The following is a 26,581-nucleotide window of genomic DNA, read 5'->3' as shown; positions in this document are numbered from 1 at the left end:
AAATTCAGCTATGATTTCCATGCTGGGGCAGTGACTAGTATCTTGTGCTGGAAAGCATTTAAGTTTGTTCCTTTGAGAATAGTGTGGGACTCGGTTTTGTGATTCCATCATAAGCAAACATTGACACATGCACAAAGAGTGACAATTTCACTGGGAACTATAGACGTGCATGGAACCAGACTGAAACAGGAGTCAGCCTTAGGGGCAGGAGAAAATGGAGAAAGGGAATTTCTCAGTTTTTCTGAATAGTTTTTCAGTGAACTTTCAGTGTAATATGTAACATTGAAACCTTTGTGTTCTTGTTAGAAATGCCATTAGGGATATAATAAGAGATTGAATCATTTAATTATTTTTCTGTTGCAACAAACAATCTGCTGGAGGAACTCAGGTCGAGCAGCATCTGTGGGGGAAGGAATCATCATTATTTTTCTGTTGTTCATTAGCTCCTTGATTTTCTTTTCTCCAGTAATAAGTAGAGGATGTTGATAACAGCTGAAGTTCCTTTCAAAAGGCCTCAAATGTGATGTTTAATTTTCCTGTTTAGAACCTACTGGAGTCTTCGGAACCATTTTCCTGCAGAGGCTGATGCATTATACAACTCTCTGGAGCCTTCCTATCAGAAAGGTTTTCAGGCGCACCTGAAGAGTTCCACTAGTGCAGCTTCTCTTCCTCACTCAGATCGGTCATCTTCCAGCTCACAAGAAAGCCTTAAGTATGAAAAGATTATTTTTAAAAATATTTTCTGGAAGTTAAGTCACTGCATAGCACTGTATTTTTATACTGACTCAAACTTCCCTCTTTAAAGATTAACTGAAAGTTGAGTTATAGACAAAGGATGTTGAAAGTTTTATAATTTGTCAAGTCAGCTTGTATTTCATATGGTAATAGTGCAACATCAAGTACATGTTAAACAAATACACGCACAGGTGTCTTCACTCTGTGGGCTACTTCTCAAGTCTTTTGGCAATTGGGGGAGGATTGGACTCATAAGCCACTTGAGAGCCCATAAATAGATCAACGGAACAAAGACTTTCATCGTCGACCTCGAGGGATAGCCACGACGACGACATCTGGTAATGGGGAGGGTCTGTAACCGCAATCAAAATAAAAATGATTTAGAGGAATCATTTAAAGGTTCTAATGTTGATGAAAATGCATTGTAAATTGGGATTGTTTAGTGGATATAACATAGGGATTATTATGTTTAATTTAGTTGCGAGCTTTTAACACATAACTTATAGTTCTTTCATCTTTCAATCACTTTTATTGGCTAATTTTCTTTTATTTCGATTGTGATTGTTATTATGTCTCCAAATTTAGCAATATCTTTTTATTAGGACAACATATCATTTTTTGAGCACATGTAAATTTGATTGTACAGGAATTTTTGGATATCTGTGACCTTTTATCATTCAGTGTGAAAAAATGCAAGCAAAATTGATTCACTAAATTTATAAGCACAAGGTAATTGAAGGGTTGAAATAAAGCCTTGAAGCATTTTCGCATCTCTCTGAGTCTAAAGAGAAAATGGTTTAGAGTCATAGTCATAGAGTTATACAGCATAGAAACAGGCTCTTTGATCAACTTGTCCATCTGACCAAGGTGCCTTCCTGAAGCTAGTCCTATTTCCCTGTATTTGGTTCATATCCCTCGACACCTTTCCTGTCCATGTCCCTGTCGGAAGTGTTTTCCCTGGAGCGGAGGAGGCTGAGGGGTGACCAGATGGAAGTTTATAAAATTATGAGAGGCACAGATAGAGTGGACAGCCAGTGTCTTTTTCCCAGCGTCGAAATGTCTAATACCAGAGAGCATGCATTTAAGGTGAGAGGGGGCAAGTTCAAAGGAGATGTGGTGGGCAAGTTTTTTACACAGAGAGTGGTGGGTGCCTGGAATGCTGCCAGGGGTGGTGGTGGAGACAGTTACAATAGAAGCACTTAAGAGGCTCTTAGATAGGCGTAGGAATATGAATTGTCAAATGCCTTATTGAAATCCATAAAGACTACATGAACTGCACTACCCTGATTGACACAGTTTATTATATCTTCGAAAAATTCAGTCAAAGTAATCTGACAGGATTTCCATTTAACAAAACTATGCTGACTATCCTTGATTGATTCCTGTCTCTCCAAGTGTAGATGAATCCTGTCCATCAGAGTTTTTTCCAATTATTTCCCTTGCCATTGACACCAGACTTATCGGCCTGTAATTACCTTGCTTATCCTTGTTGCCTTTCTTCAATAACTGTACCACATCTGCTGTCCTGCAATTATCCAGCAGTCCATGGCCAGCAAAGAGCTTCCATATGATTGGAGGCCAGCAAGTTTCAAATTTTCGCCTCAGCAATCTCCTCTTTTGCCTTCCATAGCAAACTGAGAGATATCTCATCAGACCTTGGATATTTATCCACCTTTAAGCTTGCTAAGACATCTAAAACTCCTCCTTTTCGATGGGAATTTGTTCTGGAATTCCGCTAAGCTCCTTCCATGAATTCACCAACTACAATGTTCTTCCCCATAGTGAACACAGATGAAAAGTATTCATTTAAGACCTCACATCCTTCGTCTCCATGCACAGATTGCCACTTTGGACCCTAACCCTTCCCTTGTAACACTCTTGCCCCTAAAGTGCTTTGGAAGGTGGGAGGATTTAGAAAAGAGTAAGTTTAAAAGCTGAAGAGAAGTGCCACAGGAACATAGTTACTCAGATATTGATAACTAAGGTGGCATAAAGGAAAAATAGCACAAAGTTATTTTAGGGCAATTAATATAGATACAGATCATTGGCAACAAAATAGATGAATTAATTAGTGAGATGCAAAGCAGATGATTTCTTCTAGTGGACACATAGTTGTAGAATGACTGAATTTGGAAACAAAATACTCCAGGATTCTTGACTATTAGAAGGAATGGGCAAAATAGAAATGGAAAGGGATGTCTTTTCCTTATTAAGAATATGATAAGGTTAACAGAGTAATGAAACATCGCAGATCAGAAAGAGACACAGAAGGCAGGTAGCCAACTCTACCCATTCCTTAGTTTTCCTGAATTCCCTAGCATCCAGGTACTGGATTTTGCTGCTTTCTTGGTGCTGCAGAATGTTACACACTTGGCTTAAATTAAATATTCCCCAGGCCTGAGACATTTTTCTTTCAATACCAAGTCTCAAGATACTTTTCCCTAATAGTTTTAGAATTTTACACTCCACTATTCTTTGAATTCTGGGACTTATATTCTTCAAAATGTTGGTAGATCCAGTGGTCACCATTCCAAAACACTGAAAGACACCAATTTGACATTTTCAACAAGAAATGAATTGCCACAGAATTCAATCCTTATGATGTCAATACCTTATTCAGCTGCAACAGACTAACCATCACCACAGTTCAATGAAAGCAATTATCAGCAGAGGGTGCTGGAAGCCAAAGGTTGGTGATGGAAAAGTTGGAGGCTCCCCCATTGGTAATCTAATGGGATCTTTCTCTTGCTTGAAAAGCATTTAATAGAATGATATATTGCAAGATGAATAGGCATACAGTTTGTGTTTGTTTATGTTCCCTATAAGGGCTGATGTGATCTATTTTGGTTTCTCTCCAGTCGTGCCTTTCCAGCTAAATGGTCTGTTGCAAGTGGAAGTGCATCAAAAGGTTAGTATTTTATGTTCAGATGTTTGGAACAATCACAGTAGAAGTTACATGAATGAGTCTATATTTTGAACAATGGAGTGATATAGGCAATTTTTCAAAGTGAAAGGAAAATCCTGAATCAGGATTGTTTTGGAAGATCATGACTAGAGCATGTACATTTCATATAATCTTCTAATTTAACCCTTGGAGCCCAGGCAACATATTGGAGATTCTATGGAGTACTCCTTCCAAGGTTAAGGTACACTGACCAGAACTAAATGCCCGCATAGGGTCCAACCACAGATTTACACCTAGAAAAATTTCCTTCCCTCATGTTTTTGCCTTCTTGAGATAAAGATTAACATTCCATTACCTTTTTCAGTTTTTGTTTTATACATAACCTCTACTGTTTCTAACATTTCATCAATTGCAAATATTTATGATCTCTGAACATGGATGCCCTCATAGTCACCTGATTTAAAATCCAAATGGCACTGTTTAATTTTCCAGTTGCTTTGTAGTGTCTCGCTCCCAACTACATTACTTACTACTGTCACCAGTACTTTCATACTTGGATGCATACTTCTCAATGTGCAATCTACATCACTACTAAATGTTATTTATAGTTGAAATCAAGTGCAGATCCTCGTGATACACTGTAAACTACTTCCTTCCAGTTTAAATACTTAACCATCCATAGAACCATAGAACAATACAGCACAATACTGGCTCTTTAGTCCACCATGTTGTGCCAACCTTCAAACCACTCCTAAGACTATCTGACCCCTTCCTCCCACATATCCCTCTTTCTTAAATTCCTCCATATGCTTATTGAACAATCTCTTGAACTTGACCAACATATCAGCCTCCACCACCACCCCAGGCAGCGCATTCCATGCACCAACCACTCTCTGGGTGAAAAACCTCCCTCTGACTTCTCCCTTGAACTTCCCACCCATTACTTTAAAGCCATGTCCTCTTGTATTGAGCATTGGTGCCCTGGGAAAGAGGCGCTGGCTGTCCACCTATCTATTCCTCTTAATATTTTGTATACTTCTATCATGTCTCCCCTCATCCTCCTCCTCTCCAATGAGAACAGCCCTAGCTCCTTTAGTCTCTCCTCATAATGCGCACTCTCTAATCCAGGCAGCATTCTGGTAAATCTCCTCTGCACCCTTTCCAACGCCTCCACATCCTTCCTATAATGAGGAGACCAGAACTGGACACGGTACTCTAAGTGTGGTCTAACCAGAGTTTTGTAAAGCTGCATCATTACTTCGCGGCTCTTAAACTCGATCCCACAACTTATGAAAGCTAACATCCCATAAGTTTTCTTAACTACCCTATCTACCTGTGTGGTAACTTTCAGTGATCTGTGGATATGAACCCCCAGATCCCTCTGCTCCTCTACACTGCCCGGAATCCTGCCATTTACCTTGTATTCCGCCTTGGAGTTTGTCCTTCTGAAGTGTACCACCTCACACTTCTCCGGATTGAACACCATCTGCCACTTGTTAGCCCAGCTCTGCATCCTATCAATATCCCTCTGTAAGCTTCGACAGCCCTCCACACTATCCACAACACCACCAATCTTTGTGTCATCTGCAAACTTGCTAACCCACCCTTCCACCCCCTCATCTAAGTCATTAATAAATATCACAAAAAGTAGAGGTCCCAGAACCGATCCCTGCGGGACACCACTATTCACAGCCCTCCAATCCGAATGCACTCCCTCCACCACAACTCTCTGCTTTCTACAGGCAAGCCAATTCTGAATCCACACAGCCAAGCCTCCCTGGATCTCTTGGCCTCTGACCTTCTGAAGCAGCCTACCATACAGAACCTTGTCAAACGCCTTACTAAAGTCCATGTAGACCAAAACTACTGTACTACCCTCATCAATCTTCCTGGTCACCTCCTCAAAGAACCCTATCAGGCTAGTGAGGCAAGATCTTCCCTTCACAAATCCATGCTGGCTGTCCCTAATCAGTCCATGATTCTCTAAATGATCATAGATCCTATCTCTTAGAATCCCTTCTAGCAGCTTACCTACCACAGACGTAAGGCTCACTGGTCTATAATTCCCTGGACTATCCCTACTACCTTTTTTGAATAAGGGGCCAACATTCGCCACCCTCCAATCCTCCAGTACCATCCCTGTGGACAACGAGGACTCAAAGATCCTAACCAACGGTTCAGCAATCTCCTCCCTTGCCTCACAAAGCAGCCTGGGGAATATTCTGTCAGGCCTCGGGGACTTATCTGTCCTAATATTTTCTAACAGCTCCAACACATCCTCTCTCTCGATATCCACATACTGTAGAACATTACCCTTACCAACACTGTCCTCAGCGTCATCAAAACCCCTCTCCTTGGTGAATACTGAAGAGAAGTATTCATTGAGAACCTCACCCACTTCCACAGCTTCCAGGCACATCTTCCCACCTTTGTCTTTAATCGGACCTACCTTTACTCTAGCCATCCTTCTGCTCTTCACGTACGAGTAAAAAGCCTTGGGATTCTCCTTAATCCTACTCGCCAAAGCCTTTTCATGTCCCCTTCTCACTCTCCTCAGCCCCTTCTTAAGTTCCCTCCTTGCCACTCTATATTCCTCACGAGCCTTGTCTGAGCCTTGCTGCTTACACCTTATGTATGCTGCCTTCTTCTTCCTAACTAGTTGTTCCACCCTGCCATTCCTTCTCTGCCTCATCGGGACAGATTTATCCCTAACATCCTGCAAGAGATCCCTGAACATCGACCACATCTCTATAGTACATTTCCCTTCAAAAATGTCATCCCAATTTACACTCTCAAGTTCTTGCCTTATAGCCTCATAATTCGCCTTTCCCCAATTAAACATCATTCTAACTCTTTTTGTGCCACATAACCAATCTTTCATCAGGATAATAAGTTAATTCAGATCAATGAGTTTTGATTTTAGTTAACATCTCATATTTGGAGCATGATGGAGTGACACAAGGAGATTCCATAAAGATTATATTGTCCACTAGCATCTAAAAACCTTGAATTAGATTTGTTAAGCAAGGCCTTCCCCTATACAAATTCACATTGATGCTTACTAATCAGCTCAAGTTTCTCTGAAGTGCTCAATCATGCTCTCCGTAATTATAGCCTCTGCTAACATTTCCACAACAGATGTTAAACTAGCAAGCTTATAAAATACTGTTTTTCCTTAATATAGCTTAGATCTGGCAGCAAGATTCATTGCCTTTCAAAGTAGGGCTCTGCAGGTTTTCATGATACATTCATAGTCACAGTAATGAGAACCACATTAATAGCTATTAAAATACTTGTTGATGATAAAGGTATTTCGAAAAGCAAGAGATTTTTTCAAGAAATATTCACAGAAAAGGTCCAATTAAACAGGAATAGCTCAGACGAGCTCCTTTTAAGGTTTCCAATTCTCTAAAGGCCAGCTTTTCCTAAATATTTTAGTATATTTTAATTAACTTCCCATTGCAGGTTGCCCTGACATTTTATAACAGTGGGATGTCTTTCTTCCTCCATAGCTACAGTTTTTGTAACGTTGGTTGGGTTAGGAAGTCTGATCTATTGATCCATTCACAATGAAGCAACATTAAAATGTTTACATGCAAGTCAGGAAGGTATACGAGTTGGAGGGAATGTGGAGGTAATGGTCATTTAGGCAGATAGGTGGAGCTGAGTCCACAGCCAGATCAGCCATGATCTTATTGAATGGCGGAGCAGTCTCGACGGGCCAGATGGCCGCCTCCTGCTCCTATTTATTATGTTTAACAGTACCACTGGAAGACAGTTATCCATTCAAAGCACTCCAGCCGTTGACTTAGCAGAGACAGTAAATAAAACTTTGATATTTCTAATAATTATTCTTCCCAGTGTGTTACGCAATGCAGATTACTGAGTTTCTTTTATAACTGAAACTTTCATAATAGTGAGTAAGATTTTTTTTTCTCCAAGATTTGGAGCCATTATTGTTGAAATTAGTTATTTTTAGTAATACTTGGGGAAAAAAAAATTGAATCAATTCCTGGTTTATTATAGGTCCAAGTGCAAAGTCTGTAGCCACGCCTGGCGGTCTGCAGCGCTCTCGAAGTGATGTAGATGTTAATGCTGCTGCATCTGCAAAGTCACGGCACACCGCTGGGCATCCAGGGACGAGCCGGTTAACTGCATCCAATGTACCCGCAGGTGCCTATTCCTCACTTGGTAAGACTGATAACTTCAGTTTTTGCCAAACCTCTTTCTCCCTTTGTCGCAGATCAATGAATTGTTGATGATGATTATCAATCCAACGGTGCTTAACATTGTGTATTGTCATCTTTATCAATTGTTACGTCTTTCTATCTCAGTGCTAATAACAGGAACAGGATCAATATTCTCACAGGGAAGTGCGTTTGTGCTCTTGGGGAGGGGAGGGAGGGGCTGGCTCCTGATGGTAGAAGCAGAAGAGAGAAAAGCTAAGCTGGAAATAGAATGTAGGGGACACAAGAGACTGCGGATGCTGGAAGAACTCAACGGGTTGAGCAGCATCTGTGGGAGAAAAGGAATTGTCATTGTTTTGGGTCGAAACCCTGCATCAAGACTTGGATTTCAGCATTTGCAGTCCTTTGTGTCTCCATTGCAGGTGCTGGAATCTGGAGTGAAAAACAAGCTGCCAGAGGAACTCAGTAAGTCAGGCAGCATGTGTGGAGGCAAAGGGATAGTTGATGTTACGGGTCGAGACCCTTCGTCTGGACTGAAAGAGTAGAGGGGAGATAGCCCATATAAAGAGGTGAGAGGGAGGGGTGAGGCAGGAGCTAACAAACAATAGTTGTATCCACGTGAGGAGGGGTTGAGACAGATAGAGCCAGGTAGGGGAGAGAAGGGTGAAGGTAGAGGCAGAAGCTGGGAGGTGATGTGATGTGGAGACAACAGAGGGCTACAGGTTATGGAATCTGATGAGAAAGGAAGGTGATGTGTAGAACCAGATAAGGAAGGGATGGTGGGCAGATAGGAGCAGGGGATAGGGACCCAGTGGGTTGAGATGTGGGTAAAAGACAGATGGAATTACAAGGAAGTGCAGAAACTGTTGGACAGTTATAAAGGGACTTTAGTTATCTCAGTGTGAACTGGAACAGTAAAAGGGCAGAGAGGCTGAAGAGTTTCTGAACCATGTCCCAGATAATCCAGATAATTGGGTTCTGGAGATTGAGTTGGGTGAAGTGCACCAAGTTTCGATAGGAGACATTAAATCATAAGGTGAAGGTTGGCTGTAGAAAAGAAGAAGATGGGATTGGTACAGATGGGTGCCCATTGCTCATCATGGACCTGGTGGGCTGAATGGCCTGTTCCATGTTGTGTGACTCTATGACTCTAAGCAATCCAAGTAAAAGTAATTAATCGATGGAAGGCTAATTTCAACAGTCTTACAGAATCAAAAAGTGAGAACCAAAATTGCAACAGAACAATGGTCTGCCCTTAAGGAAGAAATTGATTACTACAGTTGAGGCACATTCCCAGAGTTCACTGTATGAAGAGGTATAATATAAGATAAGATCTTTATTAGTCACATGTACATCGAAACACACAGTGAAATGCATCTTTTGCGAAGAGTGTTCTGGGTGCAGCCCGCAAGTGTCCCCACGCTTCCGGTGCCAACATAGCATGCCCACAACTTCCTAACCCCTGCGTCTTTGGAATATGGGAGGAAATTGGAGCACTCGGAGGAAACCCACGCAAAATTGCAATTTGCAAGTATTACTTCCTTGTTCAATAAAAGAGGGTAAGGGTAAGCCCAGCAATTTAACCGTGGTGGTGGGAAAGCTTATAGAAATATTGAGCTAAGACAGCATATAGTCACTTGGAAGAAAATGGATTAATTAAGGCAAGCCAGCTTGGATTTGTTAAGGGCAAATTGTGTTTAACCAATTTGGTAGAGCATTTTGACAGGGTAACAGATAGAGTTGATGAGGTTAAAGCAGTTGTTATGCTGATGTGGCATTCCAGAAGGCTTTTGATTAGATGTCATGTAATCACCTCATCAGCAAAATTTAAGCAGTTGGCATTAAAGGTACATGGATAGCATGTTGCTAAATAACCAACAACAGAGGGTTATTGTGAATGTTTTTTTTGGACTGGCGGAGCCTCAATAGTGGTGTTCTCAAGGATTGGTGTTTGGGGCTATAACTTTTTTTTAATCTATATTAAATGACCTGGGCTTGGAGGAGCAAGGTACAATTTCTAAGTTTGCAGATGGCACAAAACTTGCCTTGGCAGAAGTAATGTGTTCAGTTCTGGTCATCATGTTCAAGAAGGATGTGGAGGCATTAAAGCGGGTCAAGAAAAGGTTTATGCTATGGCTTGGGATGAGGAACTGCAGTTGCAGACATAGAAAGGCTGGGGTTGTTTTCTTTGGAGAAGAGGAGGGAAGATATAATAGAAGTATATAAAGTGAAGAGGAATTTAGATAGAATATTGAGAGGCTGTTCCATTTGGTGGAGGGATAAGGAGGAGGAGAGGGTGCAAAACAGTGGACTTAAGAGGTCACAGGTATAAAATAAAGGGGCAGAAAATTATCAATGACATGAAGAAGATCTTTTGTATGCAGTCAGAATCTGGAAGGGGACTGGCTGAAGATATGGTGGAGACAGCTTCCACTTTGGCCTTCGAGGGGGAATTGGATAAATGTACGGCAGAGAAAAATTTGCAAGGGTGTGGAGAAAGGACCGATGGGTGGAATTTGTATTGCTTTGGTAGAGAGCTGGTGTTGAGTTGATGGGCCAATGACCTCCTTTCGTTCTGTAACCATTGTCTGTATTTATTTATGTATGTGGAATTGGAAAAAAATACTTACACAATGTAGCTTTTTGATAATATTCCTCTTGGATTATATCAGAATTCATTTTAATATTGTTACCCCTGAGGATGTTTCAGGGTTAATTTTATTCATGGAAGTTTGAAGTGACCAATATTCTGGGCAAACTTCCAATACACCAAGTCATCATTGTCCACTGACTTGCTCTCTGCAAATCTGCATACCCACGAGATTGGCCGTGTATTCCTGGTAAGCATCGCTTGTTCCTGCAGAGCACTCGCCTATCATGTCATTGATTCCTCTTTGCCATAAAATGAATTGTATTTGATGTGTTGAGCTAGTAAGTAGTGAAATATCATTAATTGTTGTGTGGCCAGAACTGGAGTCAGTGACCTGGGCCAGGTGTTTTTGTTCGTTAATTACCATGATTATTCTTCACAACTATGTAAAACTACATCTACCTTGCACATTATTTCTATCTACGTGACTTACCAAGTCTTGTAATCACCAAAAGAACATGCACAGGCTTCTGAACAGAAGTTGCCAGGAGGTATCTATAAAGGCATGAGTGCATTCTATGAATGGCAGAACTTTATTTGAGTTCTGCAATGCAGCCAAAATGTCTCTTTCAGGAGTGAATAAAAGCAAGTTGCATTGATGAAAAATGAAAGGTTCTCATTTGCTAGTTCAGCTTTTTTACAGAGAATGATAGAGAATGAACAACATAGAAGGAGGCCAATGTAGGAGGGCTGGTCGAAAATGAATGTCCCTAATCCCAACTTCCACTTCTTGGTCCTCAGTCCTGCAGGTCATGGGTCTTCACATCCAAGTACATTTTAAATGTAAGGAAGGCTTCTGCCTCAATCATCCTTTCAGGCAGTGAGTTTTTCACCACTGCCACCATGTGAGTAAATTTTTGTCTCCCTTCCAATCTTCTCCCAATTAACTAAGTAGACTGTTCCCTGGTTGTGACCCATTCAACTAAGGGAAATAGGTCTTCCATATTACCTTCTAGCTATCTCATAATTTTAAACATCTCAGTTAAGTCTCCCCTCAGCTTCCTCATGTTCCAATCTGCTCAACCAACTTTTCCCCATGGCCTTGCAATACTTCATAAATCTCTGCTCTTTCTCCAGTATAGTGATATCTTCCTGTAATGTGGCGATTGGGACTGTACATCTTCTAACGAGGTTTGCATACAATTCTAGCTTAACCTCATTGTTCTGATATTCTGGGCCTCAGCTAATAAAGGAAAGCATCCCAAAGCCCTTTTAACCACCTTGTCAATCTGTTCTGCCGCTTTTGAGGTCTAATGGTTGGACGTCCTTCTTCGCACTGTTCATTATCCTCCTATTTATTGTGTATTCCCATTGCCTCGTGCACTTCCCCCATTAGCTTACACTTCTCTGGATTGAATTTTGTCTCTTTTCTGTCCACATGACAATACCATTACTGTCTTCCAGCAGAGTAAAGTTTTCCTCTGCACTGTCACCATATGGCCAGTTGTTCTGAGATCTGCAAATATCTTTATAGTGCCAGACATTTAGACAGTTGCATGGATAGAAGAAGTTTAGGGGGATATGGGCCAAACACAGGCAAGTGGGACTAGCTTGGATAGACATCTTGGTTGGCATTGACGAGTTGGATGAAGGGCCTGTTTCCGTTCTGTATAACTCTATGAATTTATGACTCTAATTACACTTGAGTAAATCTGTAGTATATATTACCGAAAGAAAGAAAAGGATCAAGTACTGAACCCTGTGGAACCCTCTAGAATACCATTATCACATAAACACCCTTCAACAATTACCCTTTGCTTGCTGCAACCAAACCAGTTTTGGATCCAATTTGCTATCATCGTTTGGATCACCTGGGCTTTTTTTTGATCAGACTACCAGCTAATTGAAAGCCTTTCTAAAATCCATAGAGACCACATCGATTTCTTATCAACCTTATTTTGTTACCTCCTCAAAAAATTCAGACGTGCTTGGAATAGCGAGAGTTTGATGAAGGAAAGAAAACAAAACTTGTGGCAGATATAGGCGATTGAAACCGGGGAGACCCTTGAAGTGCATTGAGAATGTTGAATAGTATTTGAAAAAAAAAGAAAGGCAGAAAGGAACTGTGAAATATTACTAGCAGACAAGATTAAGGAGAATTCCAAGGAATTTTGTGTATATTAGGAGCAAGAGGGTAACCAGGGAACGAGTGGGTCCACTTAGGAACCAAAGGGACAAGGTGTGTATTGAGCCAGAAGATGTGGGTGAGGTCTTAAATGAATATTAATCATATGTGTTCATGAAGGAGAAAGATATGGTAGATAAGGAGTTCAGGGAGAACAACAGTGATATTCTCAAGCATGTTAGCATTAAGTAGGAAGAGGTATTAGATGTCATGGAGGAAATAAAGGTGGGTAAATCCCCAGGGCCTGATGAAACATATCCCTGGCTGCTATGGAAGGCAAGGGAGGAGATTGCTGGTGGATTGAAGGAGATTTTGGCATCATCACAGGTGAGGTTCCCAGACAACTGGATGATAGTAAATGTGGTTCCTTTACTCAATAAAATAAAGCAGGACTTCGAGGTCCTGAAAAGCAGGAGCACGAAGGTAGTAATCTCTGGATTACTTCTGGTACTATGTGCCAGTCATGGCAGGAATAGAAAGATAAAATAGCTGAATACATGGCTGAGGAGCTGGTGCAGGGGGCAGGCTTTCAGGTTCTTGGATCATTGGAACCTCTTCTGGGGAAGGGCCAACTTGTACAAGAGGGACGGGTTGCGCTTTAACTGGAGGGGAACCAATATTCCTGGTGGGGAGGTTCACTGGTGCTACTTGGGAGGGTTTAAACTAGTTTGGCAGGGGGATGGGAACCAGACACCCAGGTTAGAAAGTGGAGGGACTGAGAGGAAGGTGGTTGTCATGACCAGTAAGTCTGTAGGAAGGACGGGCAGGAGCAAGGTAATTGGCACAATGGGATGGACGGGTTGAAGTGTGTTTATTTTAATGCTAGGAGTATTAAGGATAAGGGTGATAAACTTAGCGCGTGGATCAGTACATGGAACTATGATGTTGTGGCCAACACAGAGACTTGGTTGAGAGAGGGACAGGACTGGATGCTTAATGTTCCAAGGTTTCAATGTTTTAGAAAAGATAGAGAGGAAGGTAAAAGGGTGGGGGGAGTTGCACTATTAACCAGGGACAATATCACAGCTGCACATAATGGAGGGCTCATCCACTCAGTTTGTATAGGTAGAATTCAAAAATAAGAAAGGTGCAATCACTCTGATGGGTCACTACAGACACCCCAATAGCCACCGGGACATTGAGGAACAGATCTGCAGGCAGATTAGGGAAAGGTGTAAAAACAACAGAGTTGTTGTCGCGGGAGACTTCAACTTCCCTAATATAGACTGGGACCTCCTTAGTGCAAGAGGTTTAGATGGGGCAGAATTTGTTAGGTGCATCCAGGAGGGTTTCTTAAATCAGTATGTAGCTAGTCCAGCTAGAGGGGCCATACTGGACCTGGTGTTGGGAAACGAGCCTGGCCAGGTGACTGACCTTTCAGTGGGAGAGCATTTGGGAAACAGTGACCACAACTCCTTAAGTCTTAAGATAGCTATGAATAAGGATAAGTATGGACCTTGTGGGAGAGTATTCAATTGGGGCAGAGCAAATTACAAGAGCATTAGGCAGAAACTAGGGAGAACTAATTGGGAACAGCTGTTTTTGGGCAAGTCCACATCTGACATGCGGAGGGTGCTTAAAGACCAACTGCACAGAGTACAGGACAGGTATGTCCCGGTAAGGAGGAAGGACAAGGATGGCAAGGTAAGGGAACCTTGGATGTCGAGGGAGGTGGTGAATTTAGTCAAGAAGAAAAAGGAAGTATGTAAGGTTTAGGAAGCTAAAATCAAACAGAGCCCTTCAGGATTATAAAGAAACTAGAAAAGAACTCAAGAAGGGAATTAGGAGAGTCCGGAGGAGCCATGACAGGTCCTCGGCAAGTAGGTTTAAAGAGAATCCCAAGGCATTCGAAACATACATCAAGAGCAAGATAGTAGCTAGGGAGAGGGTAGGACCACTCAAGGATAAAGAAGGGAGCATGTGCTTGGAGGTATAGAATGTGGGCAAGGTCTAAAAGAGTATTTTGCATCAGTATTTATCAAGGAGAAGGACGTGGAGGATAGTGAGATCAGTGTGGAGTATGCTGATATACTCGGGCGTTTTGAAATAAAGAAAGAAGCGGTGTTGGGTCTCTTGACTAACATTAAGGTGGAGAAGTCCCCAGGGCTTGATGGGATATACCACAGGTAACTGAGAGAGGCAAGAGATGAGTTTGCTGAGGCCTTTATCAAGGTCTTCGTGTCCTCTCTAGCCACAGACAATGTCCCGGAAGACTGACAAGTAGCTGATGTTGTTTAAGAAGGGAAATGGGGATAATCCTGGAAATGAAAAACGGTGAGTCTCACATCAGTGATAGGGAAGCTATTGGATTCTTAAGGATAGAATTTATGAGCATTTGGAAAACCATGGCCTAATTAGGGACAGTCAGCATGGCTTTTTGGGGGGCAAGTCACGTCTTGACTGAGTTTTTCGAGGAGCTGAGAAAGGTTAAGGATGTCATTTGTGGCAGTGTAAAATATCGGAAAGTGACACAGTTAAGAACATTGAAGAAAAGATTTTAAATTTTAAAAGTAGTATTGCATTAGTTTTGTGAAACATAACTTGATGCATGAATATATAACAGTTTTCCCAAAATAGACAGTAATTAGTTTGTGGTATTATTTCTTGTCAGATTTATGAACAGTAGGGTATGGCAGGCAAAGCTATAAGTCCCCCTTCAGAATCTGTTCTTGCCCTGCAATTATATGGTCAAATGTATAAATAATGAATTGCAAAAGTGGTATTAATGGTATAGCTAATGTACAATTCACTTTAATTGTTGGTGGATTTGTTAACTATTGATTCTATATAGTGCAGGAGAGATTCGCCAGGATGTTGCCTGGAATGGAAGGCTTTACTTTTATGGGGAGATTGGATAGGCTGGATTTATTCTCACTGGAAGGTACAAGGCTGAGGAGTGACCTTATTGAGGTTTATAAATTTATAAAATAATGAGAGCAATAGAGTAGATAGTCAGTCTTAATCCTAGGGAGGGGGAGTACAAAACTGGAGGGCGTAGGTTTAAGATGAGAGGGCAGAATCTAAAGGAGATCTACGGTGTATTCTTACCACCATTGACACCTGCCACTGCATTACTATTGCTTCAACATTTATGGTTCCCATCTGGCAATTAGTCAAACACATGATACAAGTGAATGAATCAATTTTTTATGTCCTGAGGTTTATTTCATTTTATATACATTTTTCAAAACACCTCAGTAGATCATTTGTTGAGATCTTTCATATTCTTTGTTTCTTAAATATTTTGTTCATGAGTATACGTAGTTTCCTAAGAGGCTCTACTATAAAGTAATATTTCAGATGTGATGATTATTTATTGTACATGAAATCTAACACTTTAACTCTTATCCTGTTCTTTGCTTGCTCTATTACAAAGATGATGCATCTGACAAAGCAGATGGTAAGGAAATTATCCACCTGTCTTCTCATATAACCCATGAAGAGATGTTACAAACAATGTAGTACAGAACATTTGTCTTGTGTATGCAAATCAAAATTAAGTACATGCATTTTCCCAGAAAGCTTCTAATGTTTATGACATCCCTTGTTTAATCCGCATTTTCCCTAAAAATACTTGAATACCCAAATAAATAGCGGAAGCATAATTAAAGTATATTCACCAATTCACCAAATAATTTTACTGACAAAAGTCGTAATTATATTGTACTAAAACTATACATGTTGTCAGTTTGAACTTTTCTCCCATTTAGGAACAACCTGTGATGATGGTAAGCACTGAGAGTTTGAATTGTGATTTCTAAAACTTGGAAGAGTGATCATGAAGCTGTTGAATTGTTATATGTGTTCCTCAAGTAGAAAATTGGATGCTCACACCTAGTGTGAGCAGTGCTTTCACATTGTGGCTGTAGTCTCACATCAACTGTTGTAACTGGAAGTTGCAACACTGACCACAACCATAACTGTGACCCGTTATAACTAAAAATTCAATAAAATGTAACCTTATATTTTGGGGACTGGAGGGAGAATCAAGGTATTCTTAATATGACAGCTGTTCATGCATTTCTAAGCAATGATTGTTTTCTAGATCAATATACTGAGGAAGCAACAAGGCAACAGGCTATTTTGTTTATGGTACTATGTAATGAGAAAGAGTTAATTGATGATCTGGTAGATAAGAGACGTTTAGGAAGCAGATCACAAACAATGGAGTCTTATATAAACACAAAGTATTTTTGTACAATCCGGAGTTAGGGTCTTAAAAACTGAATAAAGCAAACTATGAAGGTGTGAGACGTATTGGTGACGGTAGATTGGGAAGCTGTATTAAAGGGTGTGGCATAAACAAGCAATGGCTAACAGTTAAAGAATTAAAATATGGATAAACAATACACCCTTTAAGATGAAATAATCCAACAGGAAAAGTAGTTCAGCCACGGCTATCAATTTAAATATAGTATTAGATCAAAGGAAAGGCCATATCATATTGCCCAAAAGAAAGCAGTGAGCCTGAGGAAAAAGAAAACTTCAGAACTTATCAAGGAGAACCAAACATTGATAAGGGAAGGGAAAGTAGATTTTTTTTTTGAGTAGCCAAGCTGGAAACCTAAAAACAAACTAAATGCTTTATCAATATGTAACAAGGAAAAAAAACAGCTGAAAGTTAATGTAGGTCCCTTACAAATCACGACAGTCGAAATTATATTGGAAAAAAGAAAGTGGTAGAGAAGTTAAACAAATATTTTGTACCAGTCTTCATGGATCAAGGCACAGAAAACCTCTGAGAAATAGTGAAGAACTGTGGGTCTAGAGTTAATAAGGAACTCAAAGAGGTTAGTGTTAGTAAAGAAAAAAACTAGTTTTGAAGAAATTAAAGATAAATCCCCAGGATCTAATAACCTCTATCCAAGGGTGTTGAAGGTGGGAGCTATGGAGATGTCAACTCCTAACATTCCATACATTCCAGAACAGATCCCACAGATTGGATGGACAGCAAATGTAGCTTGACTATTTATGAAAGAAGAGAGAGAGAAAAGAGACAACTGTAGGCCAGTAAGCCTTACATCAGGAGCAGGAAAATGCTGGAATCTGTTATTGGTGGTGGTGTGGATAGTGTAGAAGGTTGCCAAAGCATACCGTGGGATATAGATCAGTTGTAGATATGGGCAGAGAAATGGCAGATGAAGTTTAATCCGGCCAAGTTTGAGGTGCTGCACTTTGGGAGATCAAATGTAAAGGCAGAACCCTTAACAGTGTTGATGTACAGTGGGATCTTGGGGTCCAAATCCATAGCTCCCTGAAAGTGGCTGCACAGGTTGATAGGGTGGTAAAGGAGGCGTATATCATGCTTGTTTTTATTAGGTGAGGCACTAAGTTCAAGAGTCAGGAAGTTATATTGCAGCTTTATAAAACTCTGGCCACATCTGGAGTATTGCATTCAAATCTGGTCGTCCCATTTATAAGAAGGATGTGGAGGCTTTGAAGAGGGAGCAGAAGAGGTTCACCAGGATGCTGCCTGGATTAGAGGGCATGTGCTATAAGGAGAGGTTGGACAAACTAGAGTTGTTTTCTCTTGAGCAGCAGAGGCTGAGGGGAAACCTGGTAGAAGTTTATGGCATAGATAGAGTAGACAGCCAGTATCTTCTTCCCAGGGTCGAAATGTCTAATACTAGAGGGCATGCGTTTACATTGAGAAGGCGTAATTTCAAAGGAGATGTGTAGGGCAGGTTTTTTACACAGAGAGTGCTGGGTGCCTTGAATGCACTGCCACGGGTGGTAGTGGAGACAAATGCAGCAGAGATGTTTAAGAGGCTCTTAGATAGGCACATGAATGTGCAGAGGATGAGGGGAAATGGACATTGTGTAGATAGAAGGGATTAGTTTAGTTAGGGGTTTAATTACTAGTTTAATTAGTTCTGCACAACATTGTAGGCTGAAGGGCCTGTTCCTGTACTGTACTGTTCTATGTTTTATGTTCTATAAAGGAAGTGGTAACAAGGGCCTTTAGAAAATAGTAATAGGATTAGAAATAAGCAACATGGATTTTTGAAGGGGTTTGGCAAATGTTTGACAGAGACGCAAGAGACTGCAGTTGCTGGAATCTGGAGCAATACACAGTAAGCTGGAGGATCTCAGCGGGTCAGGCAGGATCTATGGAGGGAAATGGACAGTTGACGTTTTGGGTTGAGACCCTTTCAGGTCCAGTCCAGATGATGCCTAACCCGCTGAGTTCCTCCAGCTTTTTGTGTTTGTTTGTTTGTTCCATGTTTGACAAACTGTTGGAATATTTTGAAGTTGTAATCACTCAGGGCAAACCAGTTGATGTGCTGTAATTGGACTTTTAGAAGGCCCTTGAAAAGGTGCTGCATAAGAAATTATTGACCAAAATTAGAGCACATGATATTGGGAGTAACGTAAATAACTGGTTAATAAACAGAAAATAGTGGGAATGAACAGGTCATTTTTGGGTTGGGAGACTGGGATTAGTAATGTGGTACCAGATTTGATGCCGGGCTCCAGCTGTTCACAATCTGTATCAGTGATTTGGGTGAGGGGTCCAAGTGCGGTCTGTCCACGTTCACTGAAGATAAACTGCTAGTTGATGGTTTGGGCTGAGAGAAGGATGCAGAACGGCATTACTGGGATAGAGACAGGTTAGCTTAAAGGGCGAGGACATGGAAAATGGATTATAACATGCAAAAGTGTGAGGTCATTCACTTTGATAGAAAAATTAGAAGGCTAAATATTTTTTTAACTGTTGAGAAATTGAAAGGAGAGGGTGTTCAGTGGAACATGGGTGTCCTTGTCTATGAATCACTGGACATTAACTTACAGGTATAGCAAGCAATTAGGAGAACAAACAATATGTTGGTCTTTATTAGAAAAGGATTTTAGTACAGCAGTAGAGGTTTCTTATTCAATTTTTAGGGGCCCCTGAAGATAAAGTGTGTGTGGGAGAGGTTCATCAGATTCATTCCTGCAATGTGATGTTCATTGTACAAGGTGAGATTAGGTAGACAAGCCCTTTGTTCTCCCTGAACTTGGGAGGTGTACAGATAATTTCACTGTGAAAATGTTGCTCTCAGGATAGACTAATCCTATATTGAATTATTTTACACGTGGATCAGTCCTAAGTGCATTTTAATTGCTCAAATAGCTTCATGAAGCTCTATTTACATGGGTTACAAAGTGTTCTACTTTCTGAAGAGTTTTGTGATGCAGGACACATCAGTTTCATATATTTCACCTTTCTATTGTGCTTGCTTGTTCTGTTTTTCTGTCTTTTCTCCAGGTGTTTTTGTGCTCTGTCATATTATTGATAAGTTGCTTCGCCTTGTTGGTTTCTTATTAGATAAGGGGTGGAAATGTAATGTTCATCACTCAGGCATGCTCACAGACTTCAGGCATCTTCTTGTCACCACCATCTTCTTTCCTAATGCTACTGTGTTCCACCAAGTCTGTCGTAACATGCAACGTGAATCTCTTGACCTCCTTGGTTGTTTCCCTCACAAACAATACTTCACTTAGATCTCAGCTTTGTCTTCCAAAGTGTAATTATTTCATTAATAGCTGTTACCAATTACCACCCAAATTACCCTCTGCTGCAGCACCTTGAAATTATACAGCAATGTCAAGGGACACTGGACCAATAATCTTAGCAGCTCTAAGGTTTGCTCAGTCCTATTCTGGTCCTTCTTAACAAACAGCCCCAAAATCTTCTCATCGTTGTTTCTTATCGGTTGGGTACATACAATGCAAATGTTGCAGCCATCTTCCCGCCAATACCCCAGATTCATTTCCATTAATACTCCAGATTTCTCTACCATGTTGCTTTATTCAGAATAATGTTGTTAATCATTATATCTGCTGCTTTTCTCTTCTGCTATTTTGCTACTTTCCACATAAAATTATTTTCTTTTATCAAACAATTTCTCAGTTAGTTCAAATCTGACTTAGATTTGCTTCTAGCCTACGAGAAATTCACATGAAAAGGGATGCAAACTTACCATTCTATCCACCCCCCCCAATGAATTTCATTTTATTCATGTCCAGAATTCAACCATTTTTTAGTCTTTCATTCAATTATCCTCTCAAATTCCATGTTTATTATTGCTGTAGGCAAACATAAAGTGTGAAAGCTTTTGCTGGACTTCTCAGCAGTCTTTCAAAGAGTTCAATTATACAGTAAAACTCCATTAATCCGCATGTTTAGGATTTTAGTGGTGCCAGTCTAGCAGATTGTCCAGACTATCAAATGTTACTTTATAAGTGCTCCAAGACACTTCTAATTCACGGTTAGAAGATGTTACGCAGTAACATTTCAGTGAACCTAGTAAGTTTAAAGGGAGCATGGGAAACAACCAGGTAAGTGTCAAGAGAGAGTGGCCAACAATCAAGTAAGTTTAAAGCAAGTACAGAAACTAAGGCCTCGGACAGCAGTCGGGGATCACGGAGACCAGGATTCCAGAGAGAGATCAGGGAGCACAAGAGCAGGGGCACCAGTGTGTGGTCAGGGAGCACGGGAACCGGAGACCCAGTGTGTGGTCAGGCAGTCCGGGAATGGGGTCCCAGTGAGTGAAGGCGAGCACAGGGACCAGAAACCCAGCATGTAGGATGGAGCAGAGGAACTGGTGCCTTGGTGGGAACTGGGAACCCAGTGAATAGGCGAGGAACACAGCAACAGTAGATCCGGTGTGTGGATGGGAGTGTGGGAGTCAGGGCTAGGTAAGTGGAGGAGGGTGTTGGAATCAGGACCTGGGTGAATGTAAAGTGCAAATATCTCATGGTGGTCTGGGTACTGAACCAGTGGGATTTCTGAATGATTGGATAGTGGATTATCAGAGTTTTCCAGTCTCCATTCTGACCCTATTCCCTCAAAATCTACCTTGCAGAGTTTGTCGTAGGATATGGAAGTGGGCCCTTTGGCCGACAGAGCCCGTGCTGAAAACCATGGACCCATTTACACTAATCCCATTTTATTCTCCCACCCTTCCCATTCTACCACTCACAAACACAAGCGATAATTTACAGTGGCCAATTGACCTATCAATACACACACACCTTTGGGATGTGGGAGGAGACCAGAGCACCTTGTGTGGGAAATCTTGTCTCACAAATTTGATTGAGTTTTTTGAAGAGGTGAGCAAGAGGACTGATAAGGGCAGGGTGGTAGACGTTGTCTACAGGGACTTTAGCAAGGCCTTTGACAAGATCCTGTGTAGTAGGCTGGTCCAGATAGTTAGATCACATGGGATCCAGTGTGTGCAAGCCAATTGGATACAAAATTGCCTTGGTGGTAGGAGTCAGAGGGTGGTAGTGGAGGGTTGCTTATCAGATTGGAGGCCTGTGACCAGTGGTGTACCACAGGGATCTGTGCTGGGTCCACTGTTGTTTGTCATCTACATGAACAATTTGGATGAGAATGTAGGTGGTGTGATTAGTAAGTTTGCGGATGACACCAAAATTGGTTGTGTGCTGAGCAGTGAAGAAGGTTGTCTAAGATTACAAGATCAAGATCAACTGGGAAAGTGGGCCAAGGAATGACAGATGGAATTTAACTGAGACAAGTGGGAAGTGATGCATTTTGAGAAGTTAAACCAGAGCAGGATATGCATCGTGAATGGCAGGGCCCAATGGAGTGTTGTAGAACAGAGACCTAGGGGTACAGGCACATAGTTCCCTGAAAGTGGCAACATTGCACACAATATTCCAAGTGAGGTCTCAACAACATCTTGAACAGTTGTAAAATGACGTCTCAACTTTTGTACTCCATAGGTGGGGGCATTTATTACAACAAATTTCATGTCATCTATGACATTGATTAAAAAAAATGAGAGACTGGGTAGGCTGGGACTGTTTTCCCTGAAGCAAAGGAGGCTGAGGGATAACATAGAGGTATATAAAATTATGAAGGGCATAGGTAAGGTGAATAGTCAGTCTTCTTCCCATGGTAGGGGAGTCTAAAACTAGAGGATATAGGTTTAAAGTGAGAGGGGAAAGATTTAGAGGGAACCTGAGGAGCAAGTTTTACACACAGAAGGTGGTGGGTGTATGGAACGAGCTGCCAGAGGAAGTGGCAGAGGTCGGTACAATTACAGTGTTTAAAAACATTTGGACAGGTGCAGGGAAAGGAAAGGTTTAGAGGGATATGGACCAAACATAGACAAGTAAGACTAACTCGGCTTGACACCTTGGTCAGCATGGACGAGTTGAGCCAAAGGGCCTGTTTCCATGCTGTATAACTCCATGGTACCTGGAGGAAATCCACACGGTCACAGGGAGAATGTGCAAACTTTGCACAGATAGCACCAGCGGTCAGGATTGAACCTGGGTTACTGGAGCTGTGTGTGGCAGTGGCTCTAACAGCTATATCACTGTGCCACCCTTATATTCTTTACTAGCCTTCTCCTCCACTGTTAATCAGCCTTTCAAAGTTTGTCACATTATGATCAATGTTAGATTTATTCTTTCCTCCACTGTTACCATAGGCAGCACAGTGACACAGCTAGTAGAACTGCTACCTCACAGCTCCAGTGATCTGGGTTCAGTCCTAACCTCTGGTGCTAGGTGTGTGAGTTGGCATGTTCTTCCCTGTAACCCAGTGCGCTGGTGTCTTCGCCCATCCTGAAGGCATGTGAGTTGGTAGGTTAATTTTCAGTATAAATTACCCCTGGTGTATTGGTGAGTGGTAGAATGTGAGGCTGTTGACAGGAATGTTGGGAGAATAACATGGGATTAATTTAAAGTTGATGCTTGAGGGTTGCTGAAGGGCCTGCTTCCACTCCTTTATGGAACTTGGCATTTCTATTACGATCTAATCCCTATTGCCTTTTAGTTTCCTTCATTATTTGATTCATTTTGCATTGCATGATTCTGTTGAATAATATATATATACTTATTGACTTTCTACTCCCATTGTAATCCTCCCAATTTATTTCATGTAAGTTGAAAAAAAATAACTTTTATTAAGTCCCTTCTTATATGCATCCTTTGTTTGAACATTGAACTTCAGCTTAACTTTATTATTGACCTTTTGAAGCTCAGATCAGGATCTCTACCAATGTAGAATTCTATGGCTATAGAAATTATAGAACTTTGAAGGAGACTTTTATCCTCTCAACACACACAAAATGCTGGAGGAACACAGCAGGTCAGGCAGCATCTATGGAGGGAAATAAACAGTTTTATCCTCTGTTACTTTTTGGTGTGAAATACATTGGCTTTTGTGAACTGTTGAAGGGTCATTTGTTGAATTAAATCATCTCTGTTTAATAATATGATTTTTATCTTTTGCATTCCTTTTTTATGTGAATTTCTTGCAAAATCTAACTCATGCATTGAGCAAATCATGAATATTTGCAAATGTCTTTTATTTACTGAAATATTTATTTTCTTTACAGGTCGAATTAGAAACAGACAGTTACTCTTGGGAACTGCCAGCGGTGGTGGCGATGCTGCTGATTCCAGAGGGCGAAGTCGTACAAAAGTGGTGTCTCAGTCTCAACGTATGTGTTTGGTTTGTTGCCATTCAGTGTGATGGGACACAACTAGTTTTATAATCTGGGGATATAGCAAATATTATTACTTCATTTATATGCAGGAAGGATGCATTAGTACTGTAGTTGCCATTTTAAAATGTTGAATGATCCACTAAGTTTTGAACAACTATTCTGTGCCTCAGGTTTAACATCATCTGAAGATAACAAAGGTATCTTGCTGTTAATATTTTTGTTTGTTTTTTTTTGCATGTTTGGTGATTTCAAGTTCAGTTGAGTGTTCCTAATAAGTTTGTCAAATTCATTCTTTAAAGTAGTAGACAGCCATAAGCAGCAGAAGTGATGAATCTATTGCTCTATAATGTTGAAAATTTACTATAAACTTTTATGATGTCAGTACAGGAAAGCAGCATTTTGTTCCTTTTTACATAGGAATTCACCATAGGATTTTTATCCTTTGAACATTTCATCTTCATTAGTAATATTTTTCTACATTTCATTGTCACCTCAAAACACAGCAAAAGGTGTTGTACCCTCTGATGAAGACTCTGTAAAATAACCTGATAATAATTTTAAAATAATTTAACATTCAAATAGATCATATTTTTGGAACCCATTGAATTACTAGCAAATGCATCATGGTTAACTCTGACACTTCAATCTGTGAAGCTAATGTAGAAGCAAACTCTAATAATTTATCTTAGTATTCTGCAATTAGTTGTTTGCTTTCTCTCTCAATCTTAATTAAATGGTCTAGGTTTTCTTTTCAGCACCACAGTGATAACACTTGCTGCTGATCTCAAAGAAATCTGTTCAAAGATCTATGATCGCAGTGACTTGCGTTTCTCCACCCCCATTGTTACGAGCTATCAGGAGTTACTGCATTGAGGTCCCTTGTGTCCAACAGCAGTGATGATGACAATAAGAATAGAAAATGCTGGAATCAATAAGAAAATTAACATTTCAAAGACCCTTTGTCAGAATTGAAATAAAGCAGTTCTGACAAAGGGTTTTCAACCTGAAATGTTAACTTTGTTTCTCTTTCTGCAGATGTGACCTGACTTCCTGAGAATTTCCAGTACTTTCTGATTTTATTTCTGATTCCTAGCACCTATGACATTTTTTGGTTTTCAGTGATGTCAACAAGCAAGCCATGCAGCCAATTACGTTGGAGAATGCTGAAAGAACAAACCAAGAAATTAAAAGTCACCATTCTTAACAAACGTTAAATGTTTAATGGAGAGCAGAATGAAGATGAGAAAAAAGTGCAGGAGATAATAGTGGAAGTAAAAATACTAAAGTAGAATTTAAAAAAAACACTTTATAATGATTTGGAATTTTGAAATATTTATGAGGGAGTGACAGTCCCCCACTTAAAATTAATTTGTTTAGAGCCAGATAAATTGTTAAACTTTAATTACAGGTTACAGCCCATTATAAGTTTAGTTACACATTCAACAAGTTAAAACAGGTTCCACTTTATTTAGAATAAGATTAATTGAACAGTTCACAGGTTGGTGTAAAAGGTGGCAACACTGTAGCCAGGCAGAGTGGAAATAAATGGGTAACTCCCCTGTCAGTCAGTGATCATGTCCCTGCATGTAAGTGAGATTAATCTTTCAAACAAAATTTATCTGTCGTTGAATTTTTCTGGAGAAATTAGCCCTTTTTTGGAGTTGTTGCTGTAAGTTTCTGTTTTCTCTGCTTTTCAAATAGACTATGCTTTTAAGTATGCTTTTTGGTATGCAACAGGCTGATTGCAGAGGCAGGGTACTTGCCTGTCTGATGTGGTGTTGTCATTGGGCACAGTCACCAATTAAACCAGAAGTCTGCAACAGCACACCAAGGGGAGGAGCAGGGAATTGCAGCGAGTTTTGGATTTCCACAAGTTGTACAGATGCTGGAAATCGGAACTGAAGAGGAAAATGCTTGAAATATCCAGCAGACCAGGCAGCATTAACTTTTCATCAGTGAAGGAAAAAGCTGAAAATAAAACAGCTTTAAGGTCATCAGCATAAGCCAGAGATTTCCTGATCTACAATGGCACAATACCACTGCAAGCAGTGATTATTTTTTCTGCAAGGTTATTGGAGCTGCTGGAAAATAAGGAAATACAAAAGATTAGAAATTGCTTTATTGCCTTTTAAAAGTGTTAAAACTGTGTTGTTGATTATCCTTGGAGTGTAAAAATTCCATGAGGATGAAAATCTGCCATGATGGGTCAGTTTCAGCCTAATGTATTCTGTTGATCTATTGCAGGTTCTCAATCATGACCTATTCTAACCTTATAGGTGCATTCTATGCAATTTGTCACTAAAGAAACAGATTACAATATACCAGCATTCTTCCAGTCACTAGAGAGTTTTGATATTTAATGTATGCATGCTGCAGTGGGATAGGAAAAGATGAGAGGATGCTCCGAACAAGTCAGAGGGACATGGAAAGGCTGCTGATAAACAATGCCCAGAGTAGACTTCTTTTTTTGTTCAAGATGACCACAGAGACTCTGAGGCTACAGGCAGGCAG

General features: G+C 40.6%; 1 protein-coding gene across 33 annotated transcripts in view; it reads left to right on the top strand.

The window, feature by feature from the left end:
- Positions 1-26,581, top strand: part of clasp2 (cytoplasmic linker associated protein 2) — a 251,826-nt gene that overhangs the window by 126,257 nt on the left and 98,988 nt on the right. For 18 of the 33 annotated variants that reach the window (XM_052023827.1, XM_052023840.1, XM_052023839.1 and 15 more), the window contains 6 exons: positions 545-712; positions 3,594-3,643; positions 7,667-7,831; positions 15,979-16,002; positions 23,960-24,064; positions 24,241-24,267. In XM_052023827.1, the coding sequence (XP_051879787.1) occupies positions 545-712; positions 3,594-3,643; positions 7,667-7,831; positions 15,979-16,002; positions 23,960-24,064; positions 24,241-24,267 (539 nt within the window). The remainder of the gene's footprint in view (positions 1-544; positions 713-3,593; positions 3,644-7,666; positions 7,832-15,978; positions 16,003-23,959; positions 24,065-24,240; positions 24,268-26,581) is intronic. The other 15 variants (XM_052023836.1, XM_052023835.1, XM_052023832.1 and 12 more) reach the window with 6 other exon arrangements.

This window comes from Pristis pectinata, chromosome 9 (genome assembly GCF_009764475.1).
Source record: "Pristis pectinata isolate sPriPec2 chromosome 9, sPriPec2.1.pri, whole genome shotgun sequence".
In the NCBI taxonomy this organism is placed as follows: Eukaryota; Metazoa; Chordata; class Chondrichthyes; order Rhinopristiformes; family Pristidae; genus Pristis; species Pristis pectinata.
This window is presented reverse-complemented; position numbering and strand designations above follow the sequence as displayed.